The sequence below is a fragment of the Bos indicus x Bos taurus genome, chromosome 9 (genome assembly GCF_003369695.1).
Source record: "Bos indicus x Bos taurus breed Angus x Brahman F1 hybrid chromosome 9, Bos_hybrid_MaternalHap_v2.0, whole genome shotgun sequence".
NCBI lineage: Eukaryota > Metazoa > Chordata > Mammalia > Artiodactyla > Bovidae > Bos > Bos indicus x Bos taurus.
Window position 1 is genome coordinate 94,998,701 of NC_040084.1, and position 23,984 is coordinate 95,022,684.

Consider the following 23,984-nt stretch of genomic DNA (forward strand, 5'->3'; position numbering starts at 1 on the left):
CAGGAAGATCCCCAGAGAAGGGAATGGCTACCTACTCCAGTATTCTTGCTTGAGAAATCCCATGGACAGAGGAGCCTGACAGGCTACAGTCCATGAGGTCACAGAGTCAGACATAACTGAGCGCACATTCTTATATAAAGCAACACTTGGTGCATAAGTATTCAAAACATGTTCACTGAATTACAGTTCTATTTTATCAGTAGGATGAGGACCAATTAGTCCAAACGTGAAAATCAGAATCAGAGACTGGGCAATAGAAATGGAAAAGGATTCTGGGACCCTTGGAAGAGAGAGGACAGCATCTGATAGTAATCCTGTGTGGGGAGGAGAAGTCCACTGAAAAAGGTCCTGCTTGAATGAAAAGTAATGAACTGTCTGAAACAGAAACAGGAGAGATGGACTTGATGGAGAATAAACACTGAAATTCTTAGGAGCTTTCAAAGTGTTAATTTTTTAATTAAAAGTTAATTTATTGAACATGCTTAAATTTTTTTCACGAACATAATTTTTATACCAAATGTCAATAAAAACCAAACCAAACATTAACATATTAAATATTACAAAGATGTGAAAATTCAGGAGGGTATGCCTAAAACTCAAATTTTAGGAATTAGAAGTAATTTGAGGGGCATCCTAAATTATGAACCAAGCTCAAGAGACTCATTACTGTATAACCGTGTGCCTTTCTCAACAGGAAGTCTGCCAGCACCCAACACCACGGGCGTGCCCACTGAGCCGAGGGCCACGTCCTCCACTATATTCCGGCTGTCGGTGTAACCTCGGCTGAATGGCTGAGCCAGCGTCGAGAAAGGTATCCTGATGCTCCACGAGCAGTCTCTTTCTGTGGCAACATTTACATGCTGGAGCACAGGGGGCTCGGTGCCCTCGACTTTTAGGGTTGACAGTGAAACCGGAAAGAAGTGACAGGGGTATAGATGAGAAGAACTAGCTTTCCATAGTCATCTGAATTGTGTTTACAGCGTGCTTTCAGGAGTCTGCTCTCTAACACGCCTGTACTGTTTATTTCCTTCTGGGTGAGTCATTTAAAGTGACTTTTCACATGAGGGGAAAGGTAGTCGAAACTTCTCCTGAAATCCTCTCCCAGAGAGGACATTTAAACAAGGCTGACTGAGCTAGAACCATTTTATTGATGGTCTAAGTTTAAAACTGTTTCAAACGTGTTATGTTTTCATATGTTGTGTTCTTAAGAGTTTTTCAGGTGATGATTATTTTAAAAATATTATTGACTTAAATCTCACAAGACTGAAGTAAATCTGTGAATATCATATCCACTTCATAAAAAGAATAAACAGACATGGTGGCTTGCCTGAGAAACTATAGTAATTCAGCAGTACACTGGATCTCTCTGCTAGACCTTATTTTTAAAGCACAGCTATAATAGCTATATCGAGATTTTATGAAGTGGAGTTTCATTCTACTACTCCACGTTAATGAACAGATGTTCCAACCGTGGTTTATCTGCCATGGTTCATGGAAAACAAACAAAACAAAAAAGAACCAAACATACCTACACCTCTACCCTGTGATCCCATTAGCTAGTTTATTGCTGACAGCTAACCAGCACATTCTCTGTAGCAGGATAATAAGATAAGTCAAGTCACTTGTTAGATCATTGCATAATTAAACAATTAGATGTTGTTAGGGTTTATGGATGACCCCTGTCTACCTTCAGATGCTGTACTTGTTTTAGCTTTTGACTATCCCATTCTACAAATGGCCATCATTTTCAAAATGGTAAACATAAGCTTAACATGACTTAGCAATTCCACTCCTAGTATATACACAAGAGAATGTAAAACATCTCCACAAAAAAACTTGTACATGAATGTTCACAGCAGCATTATTCATAATAGCCCCAACATGGAAAGGACCTAAATGTCCATCAACTGATGAACGGGTAAGCAAATGTGGTATATCCATGCAGTAGAATGTTATATGCCATAAAATAACAACAAAGCACTACATATATGCATGTTATATCACGGATGAGACTTGAAAACGTTATGCTCCAGGAAAGAAGCTAGGGACTCCCACAGTAGTCCAGTGGCTAAGACACTGAGCTCCCATTGCAGGGGGCCCAGGTTTGATCCCTAGTCAGGGAACTAGATCCCACATCTCAACTGAAGATGCTACATACCACAACTAAAACAAACAAATAAACAAATGTTAAAAAAGAAAGGAAGAAGCCACATAAGATTCCATTCCATTCCATTGTAAGATTCCATTTATAATGAAATGTCCATAATAGACAAATCCATAGAGACCAAAAGATCAGTGTTTATCAGGGGTTGGGGCAGAGCAGAGGAAGAGTGGTTGCTGGTGAGTATGGGGTTATTTGGGGGGATGATGAAATGTTCTGCAATTACATAGTGGTCATGGTCGCACAACTGTAACTACTCCAAAAATCCATGAGCTATACATTTAAAACTGAATTTTACGGTATGTGAATTATTTTTCAATAATTACTTTTCAATTATTTTTCAAAAAGTCATCAATATTATTTCCTATTTCTCACATGCTGGAGACAATTAATAGCACTTCCAAATGAGCAAGAAGGAAAGGTATATTTTATTTTGCTAAAGTGAATCTGAGAATCTTGATACTAACTATTGCTAATACGTGTATTGGCTTAGAATAGTTTTATCTCACACTCTGATCAATAATGGATTTATTCTTCTTATCTGAGAAAAATTAAAAGTATAGGGAGCTACAGTCTGGAAGGAATTATTATAGGCTAGAACTCTTTGAAAAAGAAAAATACTTGTTCTCAGCAATATGAAAATGAAAACTTACCAGGAACTGACCCATGGATGACAAGAGGTAAAACAAAGCCACCACGTTAGACAAAGGTTTACACTGACAAAGTTTTAAAATTTACAGCACATGGAAATCCAGACCCAAAACAGAGTCTTGAAGGTCCTAGTTCCTGCTCTCTCCACTTTAGGTTCCCTCCGAGAGGCATTTCTACGGTAAGCTGGTGATGGCTCTCCCTGCAGAAGTCACCCGTGCCGCTCCCAGCATTCGCCGGGGATGGCCACAGATGGCCAAAGTCACAGGTCACGTGCTCTGCAGCCACAGCAGCTTGCTCCCTACCACCAGGGACAACGCTGCACAAAGTAAACCGACGCACAGGAAGTTGTTTTTTACTCAAAACAGTGCAGTCTAGCCTCCCTTCAGTCCAGTCTAGCCTCCCTTCAGTCTTGACCGCCCCTTTCACGTTCGTGTTTCACACAACAGTGGTCTGCTGCCTGCGACGCACTCCAAGCCGCCTGGATGCCACAAGGACTATGTCTGCATGATTGAGTAGAGCTTAAAAAAAGAACAGCACGCTTCTTGCACTGTGTTCACATATGAAAAGGGAAAAGACGGCTGTCAGTTTTCCAGGTCTTTGGCTAAAGCGTCACGGATGAACTGTAAGGTACGCTGGTACAAAAAAGCATCCTTTTTCTTTGGCTTACAAATGTTCAGATGGTTAACATCCACAGGAATTAGATCTCCAAGGCCTAGATCTAAAGAAAACAGAAATGTCAATAAAGTCTAGGTAAAAATATAAGCTGCCCCCGTCAACAGGGAAAGAGACCACCAGATGGGTAGATGTAAATGTCAAGTTGGTTGTGACAGAGATCTCTAAAAGATAAAGGAACTTAAAGTTTGACTAGCTAAATGGTATGTGCCTACTCATGAGAGGACGGAGTCTTAGGCAGTGCCCTTATATGCCTATGCTTTTCTCATCAATTCTGCATATGTGTGCACTGCCTGCTTCCTGATCTAACAGTGAGCTGTGCCAGAGCACTGTCATCTTCAAAGCCTTTATACACTGCAGGCTGTTCCTAAGTTACCCCACACTTCTATGAACCACTTCTTTTTCTAGAGTTAATGTGAGAAACTCGATAGTGAGCTCCCTTGCCCAATGAAAAGAATGGGAACGTCTCACACAGAATCCTTTCTATGCCCAGACCCTCCATGCTCACTCTACCAGGGAAGGCGATGACATGGTGCTTGGGAGACCTGGGTGAGTTTTTCATGTTTCAACCTAGCCAAGTCCACCTCCTGGGCATGCCAGGAGGTACTAGTGAGGCCAGCCTGGTGAGCAAGTGCAGGTGGAGGTTATGAAGGAAGTAAGGCCAGCTGGTGACACAGAAGAAGGGGTGGACAGAGTTACAGCAAGGCTATGTCACTGCCAGCAGCTGGCCCACCATACTGATTCTGCTTTAAGCTTCCAAAGTCGTCATAAAAAACAAACAAAAAGCCACTGTTCTTTGAACTCTTTAGGTTCTTCAACTACCAAACAGCAACCCCTCACTTCATGGCATATTACTTTAAGGTAAAGTCTCTTCAGGTTCCACTACAGGGTATCAAGCCTTTTTCATTTTACTTAGATAATAACTAATGCAGCAGGAGAGAAGGCCCATCGGCAGGCGCTCCGGATACGCTCCACGCCTGGCTGCCCGGAGCCCGCAGTGCCACCAGGACAGCACCTGATTCAGCCTCTGAGGCGATCAGAAAAGAGTTTGACGAGCAAACTCAAGAGTTAGCCGGATGAGGGGAAAGCATTTCAGGGAGTGGAGTGTCCATGCTGTTTACTATGCACAGAGAAACAGAGGAGGCTGCAAGGAGAATGGAGATTTGAGCCCTGCCCGCAAGGAGCCTTACATGGGCTACAGGAGTGGGTACTGGCCATGTCCCTCATCCCAGGAGCAGGAAGAGACTTTACACTAGTTTTTTTCCTTTCAAATCTTTGTTGCTTGAATATTCCCCATGTACCCTCCATTTATTTACTAAGCATCCACGCCTTTAGTAGATTTAAAGGCTCCTGAAGGTGGCTATCAGTCTGTTAAATGAAATACTCCTTTTGATCGGGCTGATAGAAAAGTTCTGGATTCTTACCTGAAGGCAGCAGCTTTCAGTGTGGGAGCTAACACAGCGTTAGCCAGTTAACCTATGCCGTCTAATCAGTTAAATCAAAGCAGGGGAGGAAATGCCAAGGTTAAATGTTTGCCGAGAAATTTTAATCTGTGGCTTAACAGAGTAACAGAATCTAAATCTTCATAAAGCTGTCTTCTAAAAACTGAGAAACTGAATCTAAAAGCTGACGTTTATGATGACCACCTACCAGGAATCTAAGGTCAAACAAGTTTCAAAAGAGTGAATACCTGCCGAGTCCAGGGGCACCACGTGGAGCTTAATCATGCTACCGATGTAGGTCGGTAGTGTTTCTACAAAACTCAGCACCTGGAAGTTTTTGTCTTTTGCAAACTCCAGAAAGTCGTCCTGTAGTGTTTTAAGGGCAGGAGAATCTGTAGAATTATAGAGAATGAGAACATGACAAGTCCTGTGTATCTAGTTCATAATAAAATGCAGCAGCCTTGTGAATTTCGGGAGGAAATTAGGTTCTGATTCAAGATAGTGGCTTAGTTTCTTCACTTCCTAAGGAGCCATGAAGATGAGAGTAAAGGGCTAAAACCACGCGAGAACTGAGGAGCCGGTAGCAACAGCAGCAGCAGTTTCTCACGTTACTGGCTGACAGGAAGCAGTGCCCGGGCAGTGTGGTATGTAGGACGGAGGGTCCTGCAGTGTGCTGGCGGACACACCTGCGTGCATCCTGAAACACCTCTCACCAGCAGAGCCTGTGTGTAGTCACAGAGTGCCTGTCCCCCACCCTCAGATAAGAAAAGGGCAACCAAGAGGCGCCAGGTCTCAGGAAAGCCTGCCACCGGAGAGAGACCTGGCGAGCAGACAGAAAACGTGAGCACAGGAGACAGTTAAAAACAAAACCTCTGGTATCTTTAGGATGATTTCAAAAGAAAATGGATCACAGAAGAAAGCTGCTGGAAAATAAAATTTGACTGCAAAAAATAAAATTCACCAGAAGGTTTCAAGGTAAAGTCCAATAACTCTCCATAAAGCAGAAAAAAGAACATCTGAGCAAAAGGACAACGGCATATTAAGGCTCAGGCCAGGGGTCCCAAAATTCTCATAGCAGGTGTTCCAGAGAGAGAGAAGATGCTCATTAACCCAAAATAAATATAATGCCTTATAGTTAATATGGTGAATATCTTTAAAGCTCATGTATATTTTAATAGTTGATTTTCCAAACCTGTGGGAAAAAACAGTTCATTGGTAATTTGGAATAACACTTAACGCAGAACATTATGTATCTCTTAAAATTGTAAATATTTAAGATAGTATTAAAATTGTTGTATTTCTTGAGACAATAATGTGTGCTAAAAAAAATGTGCTAAGTTGCTTTAGTGGTATCTGACTCTTTGAGACCCTAATGATCACAGCCCTTCAGGCTCCTCTGTCCGTGGGATTCTCCAGGCAAGAACACTGGAGTGGGTTGTCATTTCTTTCTCTAGGGGATCTTTCCTACCCAGGGATCGAACCCATGGTTCTTATGTCTCCTGCATTGGCAGGTGGGTTCTTTACTACTAGCACCACCTGAGAAAATAATGCTAAGAAAAAAAAGGGATGGTATCAAAGAAAAATTCACCCCAAACTAAAAGTTTTCCATGATAGTCTAAACACAACTAATATAGAAAGAGTAAAGTGAGGTAATCTGGGTCAAGTCAGAAACTGTCTCCTCCTCCTATATACTGGTGTTAACACAATGCCAATTTTCTTCTGAAAGAAAGAATTACCTTTGCTGAGTTCTTTGACTTCCAAAGAGGGAAAGAGAAGATAGCGAATATTAACAGAGTATTCAGCCAGATGGGATCCATGATGAGGGACGCTATAAAAAATTATTCCTCTGGTATTGTTTATAATAGTATTCATTTCTGGCCTCTTCGAGGCTTCCAACAGCATCTTTTTGACAAGAAGACCTAGTTATAGAGAAGGGAAAAAAAAAATGTGTAAGCTAGTTTCCTTCGCAAACAAGAATACAGAAAGAGATGCTTTCTTTAAAAAAGCTGAAACAATTGTTCTCTGTAGTCCAACAAGCAAGGCCTTAAAATATTAACACTTAGTCATGCTCCTAACCTCTAAAATCTGTAGCACAAGACTGCACACAGGTGAGATTCTAGAAACTGTTTGTAAGACAGCTCTTACTTCACAGGACGCCCTCTCCCAGAGAAGAAGGTCAGGCATTGCATGCTGAGTGCCCATCAAGGCGGTGAGTATGCATGGCCAACCCCCACCCTAACCCACAGTAGCCCACTAACCGCCACTCCATTAAGACAGTACTAAGATTAAAAAACACAGACTCTCATATCGTGGGAAAAACAAAGCTGCTGTGGGAGAATGCACCTAGGAATGCACCTTCTCTTCTGTCCCCCAACCTGTGCTTAGAGCTGACAGGGAAACCCAAGGTAACATGGAGGGGAACAGTGGGTCTCTGAGAAAGTGTTACATCCACCTTTCGGTGCAGACACAGAGCCAGCAATCCTGAGCATTTCATCAGATAAACTAAGCCAGGAGCTGCACAAAGGCCCTCTGTGAGGTAGATGGTGAAAATTTAGAACTGGACTGGGGGAAAGGGTTGGGAGAAACAGGAGATGGGGCTAGCAAGCAAGCATAAGGACCGAAGAGCCGACCCCTGCGATCACACTGCCATCGTGGGCTCCAGCCAGGGGAAAGCAGGCCGGAAGGGGGCTGGGGCTGTGGGCACCGGAGCAACGACAGACTCTCAATGATGGTTGAGAAACAGCGAAGAAAGGGAGGGCCCTGGGACCAGCCATGCGTGCTGAGCGATATTTACAAGTCAGGCTTATACATGCCATGGACAGCTTCTGACATTTACTCATTATCACGCTTAATGCCTCATGAAAGCATTAAGTGGCAAACTCATTTGCTTCTTTTTAGTTTCTCATTTTTCTTTTTATATGATCTGTTACTAGTTGTCCCTTTCTAGAAAAACAAATAGCATGGAAGGAGAGTAGTCATTCTCAACCTCCAAGCCATCGCCAGAAACATTAATTCAGGGGAAAAGGGGCCACCATTACACAGCCGCAGAGACTTCGCTCAGCCCGCTGGCCGGCGACTCACAGTGCTGGCTGGCAGCAGTGAAGCGCACTGACCTCCCATGCTGTGCGACACCCATACCACCGGCCTGTCCCCAACGCCAGCAGCTCTGAGCTTCCGCAGAAGTTCGTTGCTCCTGAATGCGATGGACTTCCTGAACAAAATGAGAACAGCAGGCATGACAGGACGCTGTCGCTCTCCCCCACCCCCAGACTTTGCAGTCCATTCTTTAAAGCAAGAGCCTTTGTTCACTGTACCAATTCTACAGGCTACGTTTCGGAGTCAGGACCACCTCCATTCTCTCGGGTTGATCCCTGCAGTTGCTCATTCCCCATTTCTAACTTAATCACGCTGGCGGAAGTGGACATCTTTACTAAACAAGCACTGTTCAGGCATCTAACATGTATCTGGCAATTTTCACGGGTCCAACTGCCCCCCCATCCCACTTAGACTGTGCGTCCCCCTCTCAGTATGTGGCCTCACTGGAGACCACGTGGTCCCTTGCGAGTTCACCTGTGGAGTCAGCTCTCACTGCTGTTTAGCTCTACTTGTATTTATGTTACAAACACTAAGCTTCCATCATTTTGGTTATATTCCTTAGAAACAGCACAAAGCTAATCAGAATCGAAGCATTCAAATACATATTTTTAAACTAGAAGGGAACTTTAAAGCTGTCTGGTCTAGTAGTTTTAAACTGTGTATCTGGAGAATCCTTTCTTTAAATAAAGGTGTATGAGCACTCGTCCGAATTAAGTGGGGAGGGAGCCCTGTGGACTTGTCCACTGACCCCTAGGCACCATTCCTCCAGCGTCTGGGTGGGGATCATTCAGAGATAACAGTTTGAGAACACTGATCAGACCAACCCCCTCCATTGGCAGATCAAACTTCCCAGACCAGTGAAATGACCTAAAGTGGCTGGTGAGTCAAAGGCAGAATTGGCTACAGTCTGGCTCCTGACACCCGGAAGTCGCGTGCTGTCTCCTGTACCTACAATTGGACGAACGACGTACAAGTGACCGAAGGAGCCCACACGGCGCAACCTCTCTCGGCTGCCTTCAGGTGGTGTGCTCGGGAACACAAAAGCCAAAAGCCTCGTGTTTACTTCCAAGAGTTACGGAGACTGTGCTCCGAATCTGTGGTCCTTACTCAGTTCAGTTCAGTCGCTCAGTCGTGTCCGACTCTTTGCGACCCCATGGACTGCATCACGCCAGGCCTCCCTGTCCATCACCAACTCCCGGAGCTTACTAAAACTCATGTCCATTGAGTCGGTGATGCCATCCAACCATCTCATCCTCTGTTGTCCCCTTCTCCTCCCGCCTTCAATCTTTCCCACCATCAGGGTCTTTTCCAAGGAGTCAGTTCTTCGCATCAAGTGGCCAAAGCATTGGAGTTTCAGCTTCAGCATCAGTCCTTCCAACGAATATTCAGGACTGATTTCCTTTAGGGTGGACTTGTTGGATCTCCTTGCTGTGGTCCTTATTATGAGAGGAGTTTTAAGTGAACCATGTTAGGAACCCAACAGTAATACTCTAAGCCTTTGGTAGTTTCATTACTTATAGCTAACTGTCTCTAGAAGGAAGAGGGAAAAGGTTAAGAAGAAAATCCTGGCTGTGACATCAAAGACAAAACTCCCCTCCTTCCGGGCCACCTGTGGCCCAGCCCCTTCCCCTCTGTTACCTTTCTGTAGGGCACCTGGCTCTCCAGTCGCTGAGGCTGGTGTCGTACTCCACAGATATTATTCGGAGAGCAGGACAGTCTCTTGCTAACCACGACTATGTAAAATAAAAAGTACAATAGGACAAATATTAATTTCCACTATCCCACTTACTTCTTAGCACCTGAAATGTGTACCTGAAGGCCCCTTGTTAATACTGACAGCCAGTCAAAGACTGCATTGGAGTCAGGTGTGAAGGTGACCAGAAAAATGATCGCAGCATTTTATCTTTATATCACTGCTCGCAAAGGGATATCAGTATTTACAGCATAAGGTCTATGTAGGTGTTAAGAGTATGCTCAATTTTAATCTGCTATAGACAAAAGCAGGGCCTGGTTTTGGAGTCTAGATCAAATTGGCTTTTTGAAAGCATTTAATAGAAAGCTATGATCTCAGGACAGACAGAACAGAGTGACGGAGGTTAGAGATCCGATCTGAGAACTCAGAGATACTGATTAGAGTCACGGTTCTGTCTCCATGTTCCGGTGTCACCAGAGGGAGGGCGCCAACTATTCTTTCTGCTGATAAGCCTCGTGAAGGTGAATAAACAGCAGTGGGACAAAGCCCCAGAAACTATACATATTTACAGCATCAATTTTCACCAAGCTTTAGATAAATTTCATTCAGTAAATTCATCCCAGCATTTAGGCTCTTTAGGAGAAATAATGTCAAAGAAATCCAAAGCAGAATTACTTCTTCAAAGTCTTTCTATTATAATTATTGAAATCACAGAACTAGTCAACTGTCATTAATATATTATTTACTGAATTATATTTTCAGTGTGAGTGAACTATTACTGGCCCTCACCCCTGTTTTTTTTCACTTAATACACTTTGTATCATAGCATGTACCCAACATTATACAACAGAGTGACAAGCCCAGCTGTTCATGTAACATACTGTAGGTGTCTCGAAGGGAAAGAAAAACTGCACGGAAAAAAATCCCAGTAGAAGGAGAAAAACAAGTCACAATGAGGACCCAAAGGCTGGTGGCACAGCCATGTGTCAGGATACAGGTGGCCCGCCGGAGGCAGCCGCTTCCTTACCTTGGGCCAACATGTGGTATACTTGGTTTCATCTTCTGAGACCTTTTCAGTTAAATCCTGATCATTGTCCTGCTGGCGCCATGTTTTGAATGCTGCTCCCATAAGGCCATGAATAAAAAGGACATCTGCTTTAATGGGCTGACTAATAGGCGGGATAGAGTTTTGAAAAGAAGCAGAAAAAAGTGCGTTATTACTTTGATAGCACAGCTGGCCAGGCAAACCAACCAAAATCAACTGTAATGCACTTAGAGATCAATGAAGTGACATGTCATAGATTACCCTCCAGAGAATTCCATGAGAATATTACACAAATCAATAAAAATATTTAAGACATTAAATAATATGCTAATGTAGTTTCAAACTCAGAGTGCACGAAAGAGATTCTTTTTACCAAGGTAAGTGATGTTTATCAGAAACAGAGCAAATGAGATTTTAAAGTAACTTTATTCTCTCTTTGTATATGACATTTTAAAAATTACAATAGCATATTACTTGCAAGCTATTTATAATACACACACAGTTATGCCACACATATAAAATACATTACCATATCACATTATTTACAAATGAGAATTAACCAGGCCATCTATTTTTCAAGTTGAAAAGAAGTTCTTGCTATTTTCTGAGGTATTATTTTTAAAGTACCTGACAAAAACCCAAGATATGTGTAATTTTTTTGTTGTGGTCCTTTTTATATTTATTGTCTTAGCAATGATACAGCTAGAAATAGTGGCCAGAAATAACCTGAGGAAGAAGCATGAGTCAGATGTATCATTACAGCCCATTCTGCCAGGCACCGGCCTTTATACTCGCCTAAGCCTTCTCCAGTCCCTTGAGTCCTAGGCCCAGGCTCATTTGGTGCCTGCATATAATAATGTCCTAGTCCCTCTTCATCCAGATCAGCCTCTATGACCCTAATCAGTCAATAACTTACATCTCCATGAAAAAGTGTAATGTAACAAAGATGAAATAGGCATCACAAAGTTTAAGTGAGACAAGTTATAAAAGGTGAATGCAGTCTTCCTAAAGGTAAGCCCTTGGTAGAAAATAACCCTGGTAACTTAGCTGGTTCCCATTCTTTGGTGAGTGCAGACTGGGTAAATGAGGTATCTGACGTATTTGTACGGGATTTCACTGGTCTAAATCGGGCAGAAGGCAGTTAGAATGTTAAGCCCTCCAGGCCCCAGGCCCCCGGGGACGGAGCGGCGCTGGGCCTTCTCACCTGGTCCGGTACTGCGGGTGCAGCACATACACGCCATCGTGGTACTTGTCTGGCACGGTCTCTCGGTCTAGGTTAGCCAGCGTTCTGGCGGCATGGGAGGCCTCCATGATGTGCTGAGACTTGATTGCTTCCGCCAGTATGGAAACCCAGCCTGGTGAAGAAAACAGACTCCCTAAATACCAGCCCCCATTGCTCTCAGACTGTTGAGAGGCTTCAGGCTAAAAAGGGCGGGAGGAGGGCAAACCTCTGCATCTGTCTTCGAGGAAAAGCCTGACCGCCCCAATTCCATTCTTCCCTAAGGCCCTCTGGGTCCCACAACACAACACAACGCCACGATGTCCCCAGCCATTTTTTTTGTTTGTTTAGAAAATGTAACAAAAGTTGTAATTACTAGGGATGAGGTCATAAACTGTAAGAAAAGGTCCTATTTTGCTTTAGCAATGATTATTAAACTCAGTGAGTTAATACTAGTTATTTCATTCTGATTGGCAGTCAGATTAGCAGGCCTTGATATCCATGAGGAAGTTGTTTCTTAATTATGAACTTGTTAAGACCTGAGGTTCAGAGGGAAAAAAATATTTTTGTAATTGAAGCATAGTGGATTTACAGTGTTGTGTTCATTTCTGTGTACAGCAAAGTAAGCCAGTTATACCTGTATCTATATATTCTTTTTCATATTCTCTTCCTTTATTGTTTATCTCAGGATACCGAATATAGTTCCCTATGCAATACGGTGGAACCTTGTTTATCCATTCTCTGTATAACACTGGAAAAACTTTCTTAAAGGGAGACAAAGAAATACTGCCTGCAGTACCACTGCATTTCTTTTTGATGTTTTTGTGGTTTAAAAGTTACATAAGTATGTACATAAGTATGTATGAAAGTCTACGCATGCGTGCACACATCACACGCAAAGACCTAAAAAGAGGCACCAAACTAACAAATAGCCACTACGTCTTAGGAGGGGAGGCAGTTGGGATTGGGGTGGGCTCTGTAAAGGTGGGTTTAATTTTTTGCTGTATCTGTGTTCTCCGAAGTATTTACAGTGAGAGTCTGCCCATGAATTATTTAATTTAAAATAAAATAGGACATAGGCTTTGAGGTCAGAGAGACTTGGGCATCCAATTTCTGTGCCCTGCTGACTTGCTATGGAGCCTCAGTCAAGTTACTTTGCTCCTTTGACCCAAAGGAAGGTTCTAATAATTAATCTAGATAAAAACTGCCATTACCAAGCCCAGCAGGTGCTCAATAGACAGCAGCTTGTCCTCATGTCCTCCTCCCACTTTCTGTGGCAAAGTGTTGAGAATCACTGTGATGATAGGAGGCCATTATTTACTAATCCAGAAGAAATTTCAGACCCAACAATTTTTTAAACAATATTCTAATTTTAAAGAAAACCCTCTTCAAAATCTGTTGTAGAATGCTTTATAATAAATAATGTTTTAAAATTCTACCTAGAGAGATATACAAGTTTGTTACTGGTATGTACAAAAATATGGCTTCGTTTTTAATGGAGTCACAAGAAAGGTAACAGTAGAGCGCGTGGCACAAGCCATTTCTACAGCATTCTTAAGTCGACAGAGTATTTTAACAATGCCTGCAATGCTGCACCTTTATAAACCATCAACTGCTCCTTGGGAAACTTGTGTCTTTCTTATATATTTACTGTTTTTAAATTATATAATCTCTGAATATATTTTAATTGTAAAAATGAACAAAAACAGCATTTAAAAATGAACTTTAGCATCCCCATCATTTCCCCATTCTCATTTATATCCTCAGAAGTAACCAAAGGTAAAAGTCTGGTAGATACCCTTCCAAACCTTTTTAAAAATTCAACTACATACCAATAATTTATACATATATCCTAGCTCCATATACTTTTATTTTTGCTAAATGGAATTATCCTTTTCCTACTGTCCAGTGAGTTAATTTTATACTTTAGCCATGTACACAGATCAAATACCAATAATGAAATTGAATCAGTAACAATAGTAATAATAATAAACTCCCAACAAACAAAAGTCCAGGACAAGATGGCTTCACAGGCGAATCCTACCAAACATTTAGAGAAGAGTTAACACCTATCCTTCTCAATCTATTCCACAAAACTGCAGAGAAGGGAATGCTTCTGAACTCATGCTACGAGATCAGCATCACCCTAATGCCAAAACCAGACAAAAATATAACAAAAAAATAAAATAACAGACCAGTATCACTGATGAACATAGAAGCAAAATTCTCAATGGAACATTAGTAAGCTGAATTCAATGTACAAGAATCATACACCATGACTGAGTGTGATTTACCCCAGAGGTGCAAAGACACTTCTACACCTGTAAATCCATCAGGGTGACACACCACATTAACAAGTTAAAAATTGTGAATTACTATGCTGTATACCTGAAACTTATCTAACACTGCACCTCAACTATACCTCAACTATACTAAATAAAAGTACATTAAAAAACAGAAAGGGAAAGCACAAACAAATGTTTGGAAAGATATGGACAGAGCCTCAGTGACCTGTGGAACAGAATCAAGAGGTCTAATATACAGAATTGAGGTTTCAGGAGGAAAGAGAGAAAAGGGGACAGAAAAAAATCTAACGATACACTATCTGTAAAGTTTCCAAATTTGAACAAAAACATCAACTCACAGATACAGTCAGCTCAGTGAACACCAAGTAAGATCAACAAAACAGACTAGGTACTTCACAGTCAAACTGCTGAAAATCTTAAAAGAAGGCAGAGGAAAAAAAGACACATATCATATAAGAGAACAAATGGACCTAAGAGACTTCTCATCAGACAATACACACACAAACCAGCATGGTGACAGGAGCCTGCTCTTGGTGTCTTGGAAACATGCTCCCAAACTGCTGCTTTGTTATCAATAAAAGATTGATGTTCAAAAGAAAAAGGAGAATAGAATGATATTTTTTTAAGTGCTGACAGAAAAAAAAAAAAACAAAAAAACACCACATTATCAATTAAAGTATTTTTTACCCATGGAAAATAACCTATCCCTGGATAATAAAAGTCAAGATATTTTCAGAAAATGAAAGGTGAGAGAATTTATTGCCAGCAGACTCAGGTCTTTAGGTTGAAGGGAAATGATATCAGATGCAAATTTAGATAGAAAAGAAGGTAGAGTTCTGGATATAATATGTAAATAAAATTTGTTTTCTTATATTCTTTAAATATCACTTGACTATTAAAAGAAAACTAACCACAATATATTGTGATGTCTATGGCCTGTAACATATTATAGTATGACAGTACCACAAATGATGGCAGAGGGCATAAAGTGAATTACACTGTTGGAGACACTCACATTATATATGAAATGGTATACTATGAATTCAGAATAGACTTATAAGTTAAAGATACAGTCAATCAAAAAGTACACATTAAATACTGTAAAAAAGCTAAAAGAGGAGAAAGAATAGAATATAAAACAATACTCAAGTAACCCCAAAATTGCCAATAAAGGAGAAAAAAAGAAACAAAAACCAGAAAGGGGGAAAAATGCAAGACAACAGACATAACCAAACAATATCAATGATTATATTAGAGGCAAACAGACAAAACACTCCAATTAAAGGGGATTATCAAGCTGAACTTTCTAAAGAAGATGTAAGTGTGTGATGTCTGTGAAAGATGTACTTATTTTTAGGCACAGCAAAATGAAAGCAAAAGAGAAAAACACAAAAGACATGCAATGCAAACAGCAAGCATTAAAAAAGGCCAGCTGGCTATTTTAATACCTGATAAAGTAGACTCCAAGAAAAGGAGTATTACCAGTGATAGAGAAATTACTTAATAAAAAAGGAACAATTCACCAGGAAGAAAAATCTGAGAGAACTAAAGGGAGAAACAGACAAATTTATAATCACAGTTGAAGAATTTAACTTGTCTTGGTAACTGATAAAAACTAAACAAAAGATCTGGAGAAGATTTGAATAATATAATCAACCAGCTTGGTTTCACTGTTACCATCGCTGTAAAACACTTGACCCAACGACAGGATATTCATTCATTTCAAGTGCAAATAGTTCACCAAGAGAGACCATAAAACAGGCCATCACATGAGTGTCAAATTACCAAAGACTAAACTCTTATAGGGTATGTTCTTTGAACGCCTGGAATATTAAACTGGAAATCAGAGACATGATATCTAGAGAGCCATTAATATTTGTAAATTACTCCAACACACTTTTAAGTAACCCATGAAACAAAGAAGAAATCATAAGGAGAACTGGAAAATATTTCAAACCGAATAATGATGAAAATACATACAAAATTTGAGGGATGCAGCTAAAGCAGGTTGGAGGACATTTACAGCTCTAAATACCTATATTAGAAAATAACTAATGATTAAATTAAATTTATTTTAATTAGTTATTTAAAATAACTAATAATTTAATGATTTTAAAACATGTCTTCAAATTCTTTTGACACTGTTCTCATCAAGAGGGGATGGATCTAAACCCCTTCTAAATCCTCTCCCCTCAAATATGAATTAGCCTTAGTGACTAGCTTTTAATCAACTAATACAATTATGTAAAGTTTAAAAATAAAATAAAATTTAAAAAATAAATAAATAAAACAGCATTTGGAGCAAAAAAAAAAAAAAAAATAGATTTGGCAAAAATTACTTCCAGTGCTTGATTTTTTTGTAAAAGGCAAAAGAGCATATTATACCTGGCTCTTTCTCGGAAAATTTGCCCTTGGAATCCAGCCACCATGCTTTAAGGAAGCCCAAGGTGGCTGTTGAAGGAAGCGAATGCTCCTGGCCCTGGCTGAGCTCCAGGCTGAAAGCCGGTACCAATTTACAAGTTGTATGAGTGAGCAATCTTTAAAGGGTAATCTCCATCCCATGGTTGAGCTGCCCTGCTGACGTAGCATAGAGCCCGTAAAGGCCCTCCCTACTGAATCTTGCTCGAATTTCAGATTCATGCACAAAAGATATGACTGACGTTCTAACCAGTGAGTTTGGGGTGGTTTGATACACAGCAATAGATAACTGAAACAAGAAAAAAGGTTCAAATCACTGATCTAAGTTCCCACCTTAAAAAAAGAAAAACAGGAACAAATAAAACCAATACTGTAAGTGGTCCTTTACAGGAAAGTCTGCTGATCCCTGTATCAGACTTCAGTAAGTTAAAATCTTCTGCTTATCAAGACACTCTTAAATATAAATTAAAAAAAAAAATGGAGAGAGATACAAGAGAAAATAGAATATAAATTCATCATTTCTACTAAATATTGTTGAACATATGCATGGATATTTACATATGTGTATGTATACATTTGTATACATTATGTATACATTACAAATAAATGTATACATTTATTTGTATATATCACCCTGCTTTTTCCACTGAAAGAGCCAAGAAGCAAAGACATCCCAGGAGCAATAAGCACATCTAACGCTATAGCACCCAACCTTGGTCTCTTAACAATTAGCCTCCACTGAAAGGAAACAGGAGTCTCTGAAGAAATAAGCCTGGAACATGTCGTTACACCAGCACGTAAGGAATGCCTCCCAAAATGAGGTGGGTACATCAGAGGACACAGGAGCTAGCTGGCTGGGCTCCACTGACCAAAGCTGGGACAATCTGGCATCAAAGTACAGTGAGAAGTTGTAAACCATGAAAAATTAGGAATCCATGTGCCCATACTGATAGGGAGGGAGGGAGGGAGAAGGAAAGGAGGGAGAAGGAAGAAAGGCAGGAGGCAGAGAATGAAGGGCTCTTGCTTACAGCAGAATGCCAAATGCTGAACTGTCAACGAGGCAGGGATGCTGCAGCTGGAAAACCACCATGGTGCAGGCATCATGATGCATCATGACAGAGACCAGAGCAGGTGGGAAATTTCATCCACAGCATCTCCCCACAGGTGGTTTATTAGTTACAAGGCGGGGATATCACCTCTCTTTAGTCTTACTATGCCTCTTGGTTACCCAGATCATACAAAGATGGTCGTCATGGCCGAAACTGCTCTCCTGTGACTGTCTACACACTGATTAGCGTAGGTGAGGATTATCCACATGTCTCAAGCAATTCTTTGCCCCTACTAAGACGACATGCTCTAAGGACCTGAAACTAACCCTAAGCAAAGCCTTATGTCTGTTGAGAAATTAGAGTACCACGACGGAGGGGTAGAGGTGGGAGAAGAACAGAGGCTGGATTCCAAATACTCAGTATGTAAAGTTGTTACCTGAGCGAACTATAGTAGAATGAAGATGTTCATTCAAAGCCATATTTCCAAGGATGCGCATTATATTTCTCTGCACTTTAGGACAGTCCTTGTGAAGTTGGTACAGCCTCTGCAGTAGCTGCAAGCCTCCATTTGCTTCAATTTTATCACAATGTGTGGGTATCTAGCACAATAAATTAATGAAAGCTCACTTTACATTGTACAAGTTTACTAACCAGGTGACAGAGCATGCTGGCGGGCAGCCAGGTGGCTCCTGCTCAAGGAAGAGACCCAGGGAGACCCCCAAACTCTCAGCTCAGCTCAAATATATCAGCCAACCCCCATCTGTGTGGAAGTGCTTTAAAAATCACTGGAAAATGAAGGCCACTAGGACTTGTGACATTTTTATTCTTAAAAGTCATTCTGCTTAGCTCTTGGTTGGATGGAACCATGATATCATTATTTCAGAATTGTTTCAGTATATATGGATATTTTGATTGGTTTCAAACTACATTAAAGGGTCTTCTCCCCTTGAGAAACCTGCCACCTGATGCCAGGAAATAATCCCCTGTGTAAATGGAAGATGTTGCTTCTGTCTATATGAACTCCCAGATACAGATAAGCAACATCTGCGATCCCATACAAGCCCACAGCTTGAGGGGGTGGTGCACGGAGAGGCATGCTTGCCTCAAACTTAAGAGTTGGACATTTTTTTAAAAGAGAAAGATCAGGTAAAAATTAGAAAGAAAAGGGGATGTGCATTTTTAATGGAGAAAAGAGATCAAAGAAAGCCAAAGGAAATCTATGGATTAAGGTAAGATGACAGAACTGACCCAGGACAGTCTGCCATGATCCCCAGGGTGGTCTTGCTCTTTTTGCCAGCACTTAGTTTTATCACTTATGTGACACCATGTCCTGTAGATGCAATGACTTTCCCTTTCTAAATTCTTATTAAATTTCACCACATTTTAAATGCATTTAAAAGTATGCCTTTGGGACATGTATCAGTGAGATATGTCATACATTGAGAAGTTTCTGGAAAGGAAACTGTTACATTCTGTGCACTGGACCTACTACTACAGATGCACCTGTTATTTCAGACAACAGTCATAAGTCACAAAACAGTTAAGCTGCTTCTCCCACGTTCCCTTTTCAGGGAACACTCAAGACCCTGGTGCTCATTCCTGATTCCACCAGTGGGAGCTGAGATGAGCACTGCGCTTCTGTGCCGTGTCTAACGGTTCTCAGTTAAACGGGAGCATTTAGAGCCGATTCTCATGATGTGGGATGACCCGCCTGCATCAGCCTCACCAGGAGTGCCTGTTACCAATGTGAACTCCTGGACCCCACCGCACATCGACTCCATTCAAATGGCCAGAGGTGAGTAGGAATGTGCATTTTAAGCATGCTTCCTGGATAATTTTTATGTACTAATGCTTGAGCACCACAGTTTGTTGCTTTTTTCTTTATAAAATCAAACCATGATCATGATAGAAACGTTGTCATAATGCAAAAAAAAGTTTTAAAAATCATTGACATATACATGCTATGGTTAAAATTCAAGGCTATGGTCAAGTAGATACTTTTACCAAGTATTTACTTTTTTCCTGTCTTACATCTTTGGCACATATTTTAACTGGAAATTAACTCCAGTTAAATAATAATACTTGTAAATTTTAATATTATTGATAATATTACTTGTAAAAACTATCTGAGAAAGGTAATGGAAGACAGCATAATTGAAAGGTAAATGCTATATTTAGACAACAGGTTGCTTTATGTACACTTGAGATTAAATCCATTTTTAGAAATACTTAGCAAAGATGAAATTCATGTGTTGGTGCTAAATCATGATTATCAATGCTAATAATTGAGAAAAAAGCAGGAAAACAAGCAAAAAAAATTTTTTTTCTTTTATAAAAAATTAGAATTACTTCCCTTGAATGAATCAACATGTATAATGTTTTCAATGTGATCATAAAATGTGACCATATTTTGAAAATGTAACTTACCTCAGAATGCTTTACTAAAGCTTCCAAACAGAACATTTCCACTGTAGCTGAAGGAACTTCTCCAAAACTTTCCGCATAAGGAAGTCCATTTCCTCCGAAACACCATAAACCACCCTGACAATGAGATGATCAAAATTCTTAGTGGAAAAAAAGGGCCTAATATTTTTTGTTTCACAAAAAAAAAAAACAACAAACAAAAACCTCTGTACTATATATAGTAATTAGAAAGAACTAATATGTAGGACTCAAAATATTTCAGAGACTTACAGGGAACTTTCATTATGCAAACTGTTGCTAGACTAGAAAACATGTGGGATTATTCTTAGAAGACAGCGGTCTTTGAGCTTCTCAGTTCTTTCCTCTGTGTCCTCTTATCTGAAAGTACAGAGACTAACACACAAATCTTCACCCGGTAAGAAAAGCCAGGGCTGAACAAATGGTGTTCTGGTGTCAGATTATGCCAGTAGAGTCTAGCTAAAATCTATCAATAAGAATGATAGAAAAGGCATTACTCAAAAAAGTTAAAATACAGACAATAACAACTGATCAAAGAGCTTTTAATTAAAAAAGGGGGGTGGGGCACAAATTCCCCGGCAGTCCAGTGGTTAGGGCTCGGCGCTTTCACTGCCAGGGTCGGGGTTTAATCCCTGGTTGGGGAGCTAAGATCCTGAAAGCCATGCAGCACAGCCAAAAGAGAGAGAGAGAAAGCTTTTAAGTCTTCTTAAGTTGAAATTCAAATTCACATGGAAGAATAAACAGAAGAGTTAGGAAAATTACTAAGGAGAGGAGTAGTGGGGACTAGTCCTTAGTAGATACTAAAACACAAAAATAAACTGGGAAAGGAAAATTTCAGTTCTTACAGCAGATTGCTAACATGCGATGATCGCCCACAAATCAGTGAGAAAATACCAACAAGGCTATGGGAAAATGAGCAACAGTCAGAAGCAGAAAGTTCTTAGGAAAAGAAATATAATGCCTCTAAAATATATGAAACAGTGCCCAACATTGCTGGATTGTCCTTAAACCAAGACCACAAGAGCTTCACAGTGGAAAAACCACTGCACCACGTCCACTGTTCTTTGACCCCAGGCGGTTTGTCATATTGGATCAAAAAGAAGTCACAGTCTGCACTGTCCAAATGTTTGCATCCTGTTTGCACCCTTGGGCTCTGAGGTCCTCCAACAGAGGCTGAACCTGGAGACAAGGTGACTGGGAGTGTCCAATGGTAAGAAAAACCAAACAAGACAAACCTGGATCCTGACATCAGAGGAGGAGCAATCTTGATGGTAACATGTGGGATGGTAGAAGACCAAGGACCATTCCTGCCTGGCCTCCCTCCAGAAGTACAGTCAGCAAATTTCCCAGGCTTTAGCAGTGGGAGTAGGTGACCATTAAAGCTGAGAAGCGCTTTCCTGCTCACCGACCCAGTTCTCCCAGTGAACTGAGAAAGTAAAAGCAGGGAAGCCAAATCATCACCAGGGTGGGTGGGGTGCAGGGGGGTGGGGGGTTTTGATACTGCCTCTAACTGTGGGTCCCTTCCTTTTAATACATGTGAGAGCTAATCTCTAGTGTTTCTTCATAAAAAATTACAACCTTAGAGCTCTGCAACTTGTTCAGACTCACTGGGCATAAATGACGTTCATTCTAAAGCACGAGTTTGTAACCCAGGTTATCCTTAAGGGTCTGGGGTATAGAGAATTCGGGGAAGAGAGGATGTAAGCTTGGATGGGAAAAAATTGTCTCTTTAACTTTCCTAACCCTTAAGTGAAACTTTTCATTGTGTTCAATTACCAACAAAGATAAAAAGCCACAGTGACAGCAGCAGTCTGTGCGTCTCTGCCAACAATAGAAAAGAAAGAAAAGGGACGTCGCTCAGTCGTGTCCAACCCTTTGCGACCCCATGGACTGTAGCCTACCAGGCTCCTCCATCTGTGGAATTTTCCAGGCCAGAGTACTGGAGTGGGTTGCCATTCCCTTCTCCAGGGGATCTTCCTGATCCAGCGATCGAACCTGGGTCTCCTGCATTGCAGGCAGATGCTTTACCGTCTGAGCCACCAGCGAAGCCCTGCAAATAATAGAAGGTGCATCTTTTCCCCACCACACGTCACTTGCTGTAGCTGCCTGAAAACAGCATCATGCTCATGGTTCCTTTGAATGCCAACTGCATATTCTCACACTGGTGACCCCAAACTGACCCTCATCTAACTCTCAAAAGGCACAGGGTGGAAAACTGTAAACGTGCATAAAAACAGACATAGAAAAAATGTATCTATAGGGCTTCCCTGGTGGTACAGTGGATAAGAATTCACCGGCCAATGCAGGGTACATGGGTTTGATCCCTGGCCCAGGAAGATTCCACATGCCTCAAAGCAACTGGGCCCACGCGCCACAACTACTGAGCTTGCGTGCAGCAACCACTGAAGCCCGTGCTCTAAGATCCAAGAGCCTGTGCTCTGTATCAAGAGAAGCCACTGCAACGAGAAGACCGAGCACTGCAACTAGAGAGGAGCCCCTGCTCACCACAACTAGAGAAAGCCTGTGCAGCGATGAAGACCCAGCGCAACAAAAAAAAAAAAGAAAAAAAAAAAATATATACACACATATATATGGAGAGTAAATGGGGAATGATAAAACAAATGGGATAAACTAGGAATAACTGACAAGTCTACTGAAATATATTATTGTTGCAATTCTTTAAGTTTGTAATTAAAGTACATACTTTACAAATTTGTAAATTGGATAATAGTATTTCAATATAGTCGGTCTCCCGTGTAATCCTATGTATTTTAAGCACCTAGAAATGAGTTCATAGGCTTTATCAAGTCACCAGAGGGATCCATGGTGTGCAGAGGTTAAGAAGCCAGGCTCTGAACCCAATCCTAACTGCAGGCTGTCCGCTAAGCCCAGAGGGACCTCTGCACGTGAGCAGTGTTGTAGAGAAGCTGCAGCCCCCACCACCCCACTGAAGGGGGCTTGGGGACTGTCACGGGACAGGTCTGTCATAACTGGTCAGATCACTAAAAACCAGACGGGCGTGCCTCCCACTCCTTCCCCCAACTTACAAAAAAACCAGAGCCTGACTAAACTGGGAGTAAGAGTAACTGAAGTGGAGTTGCTCACTGGTCTGATGAGATGGGATCTCAGAACTAAAGTTACTGATTTCAATACGAAACTAACTAAAGATGGGCTACTCCTCTAAACTGCTGGCTGAGGCCACGATGTCCAGGTAGCAAGGAAGTGGTACAACGTGTTACACCATGCACTCTCTTCACTTAGCGAAAGGTGAGGACACCCTGTAGAAGGTGACAGAACACTAGAGAAGGCAGAGGGATGTCAACTGAATAGTCATGAGCAGAAGAAAATCTTTGGTGCTGAAAAATGAGGAACTCCAGGCCAGGTAGCAGGAGCTCTGCAGGGGCGTGAGGACAGAAGTTGAGAGAGAAGTCGTGGGAGACGGAAGCCGTGGGATGCCCTGTGGGAGGCAGGAAGAATCGAGAAGAGCCAGGGACCTCTCACCATCAGAAAACACAGGTGCTCTCACAGCTACCTTGGGGATAGAATTAAAAAGGACAACGAGGAACAGGCTCTGGTGGCCAGGCAGTGACGCTCTGAGCATCGAAAGGAAAACGATGATTACACTTCATTTGAGCGATTCCAAGACACGGCCCAAAGGAGAAATTGTAAAACATGGGCTAGAGAAGTCATAGCTACTAGTATGTCCCTAATTTCTCATAAAAACGGAAATGAGGGAAAGACAAGCTGTCTGGAAAAAAATGAATAATGTGAGAGTTGTGAGTGAAGTTTT

General features: G+C 41.3%; 1 protein-coding gene across 2 annotated transcripts in view; it reads right to left on the reverse strand.

The window, feature by feature from the left end:
- Positions 1-427: 427 nt before the first annotated feature.
- Positions 428-23,984, reverse strand: part of SERAC1 (serine active site containing 1) — a 54,256-nt gene continuing 30,699 nt past the window's right edge. For both annotated transcript variants that reach the window (XM_027551941.1, XM_027551942.1), the window contains 9 exons: positions 20,180-20,293; positions 18,189-18,351; positions 11,965-12,115; positions 10,743-10,884; positions 9,661-9,755; positions 8,040-8,137; positions 6,663-6,845; positions 5,175-5,318; positions 428-3,530 (listed from right to left, as the gene is read on the reverse strand). In XM_027551941.1, coding sequence (XP_027407742.1) covers positions 3,394-3,530; positions 5,175-5,318; positions 6,663-6,845; positions 8,040-8,137; positions 9,661-9,755; positions 10,743-10,884; positions 11,965-12,115; positions 18,189-18,351; positions 20,180-20,293 — 1,227 coding nt within the window. In that variant the 3' untranslated portion in view covers positions 428-3,393. The remainder of the gene's footprint in view (positions 3,531-5,174; positions 5,319-6,662; positions 6,846-8,039; positions 8,138-9,660; positions 9,756-10,742; positions 10,885-11,964; positions 12,116-18,188; positions 18,352-20,179; positions 20,294-23,984) is intronic.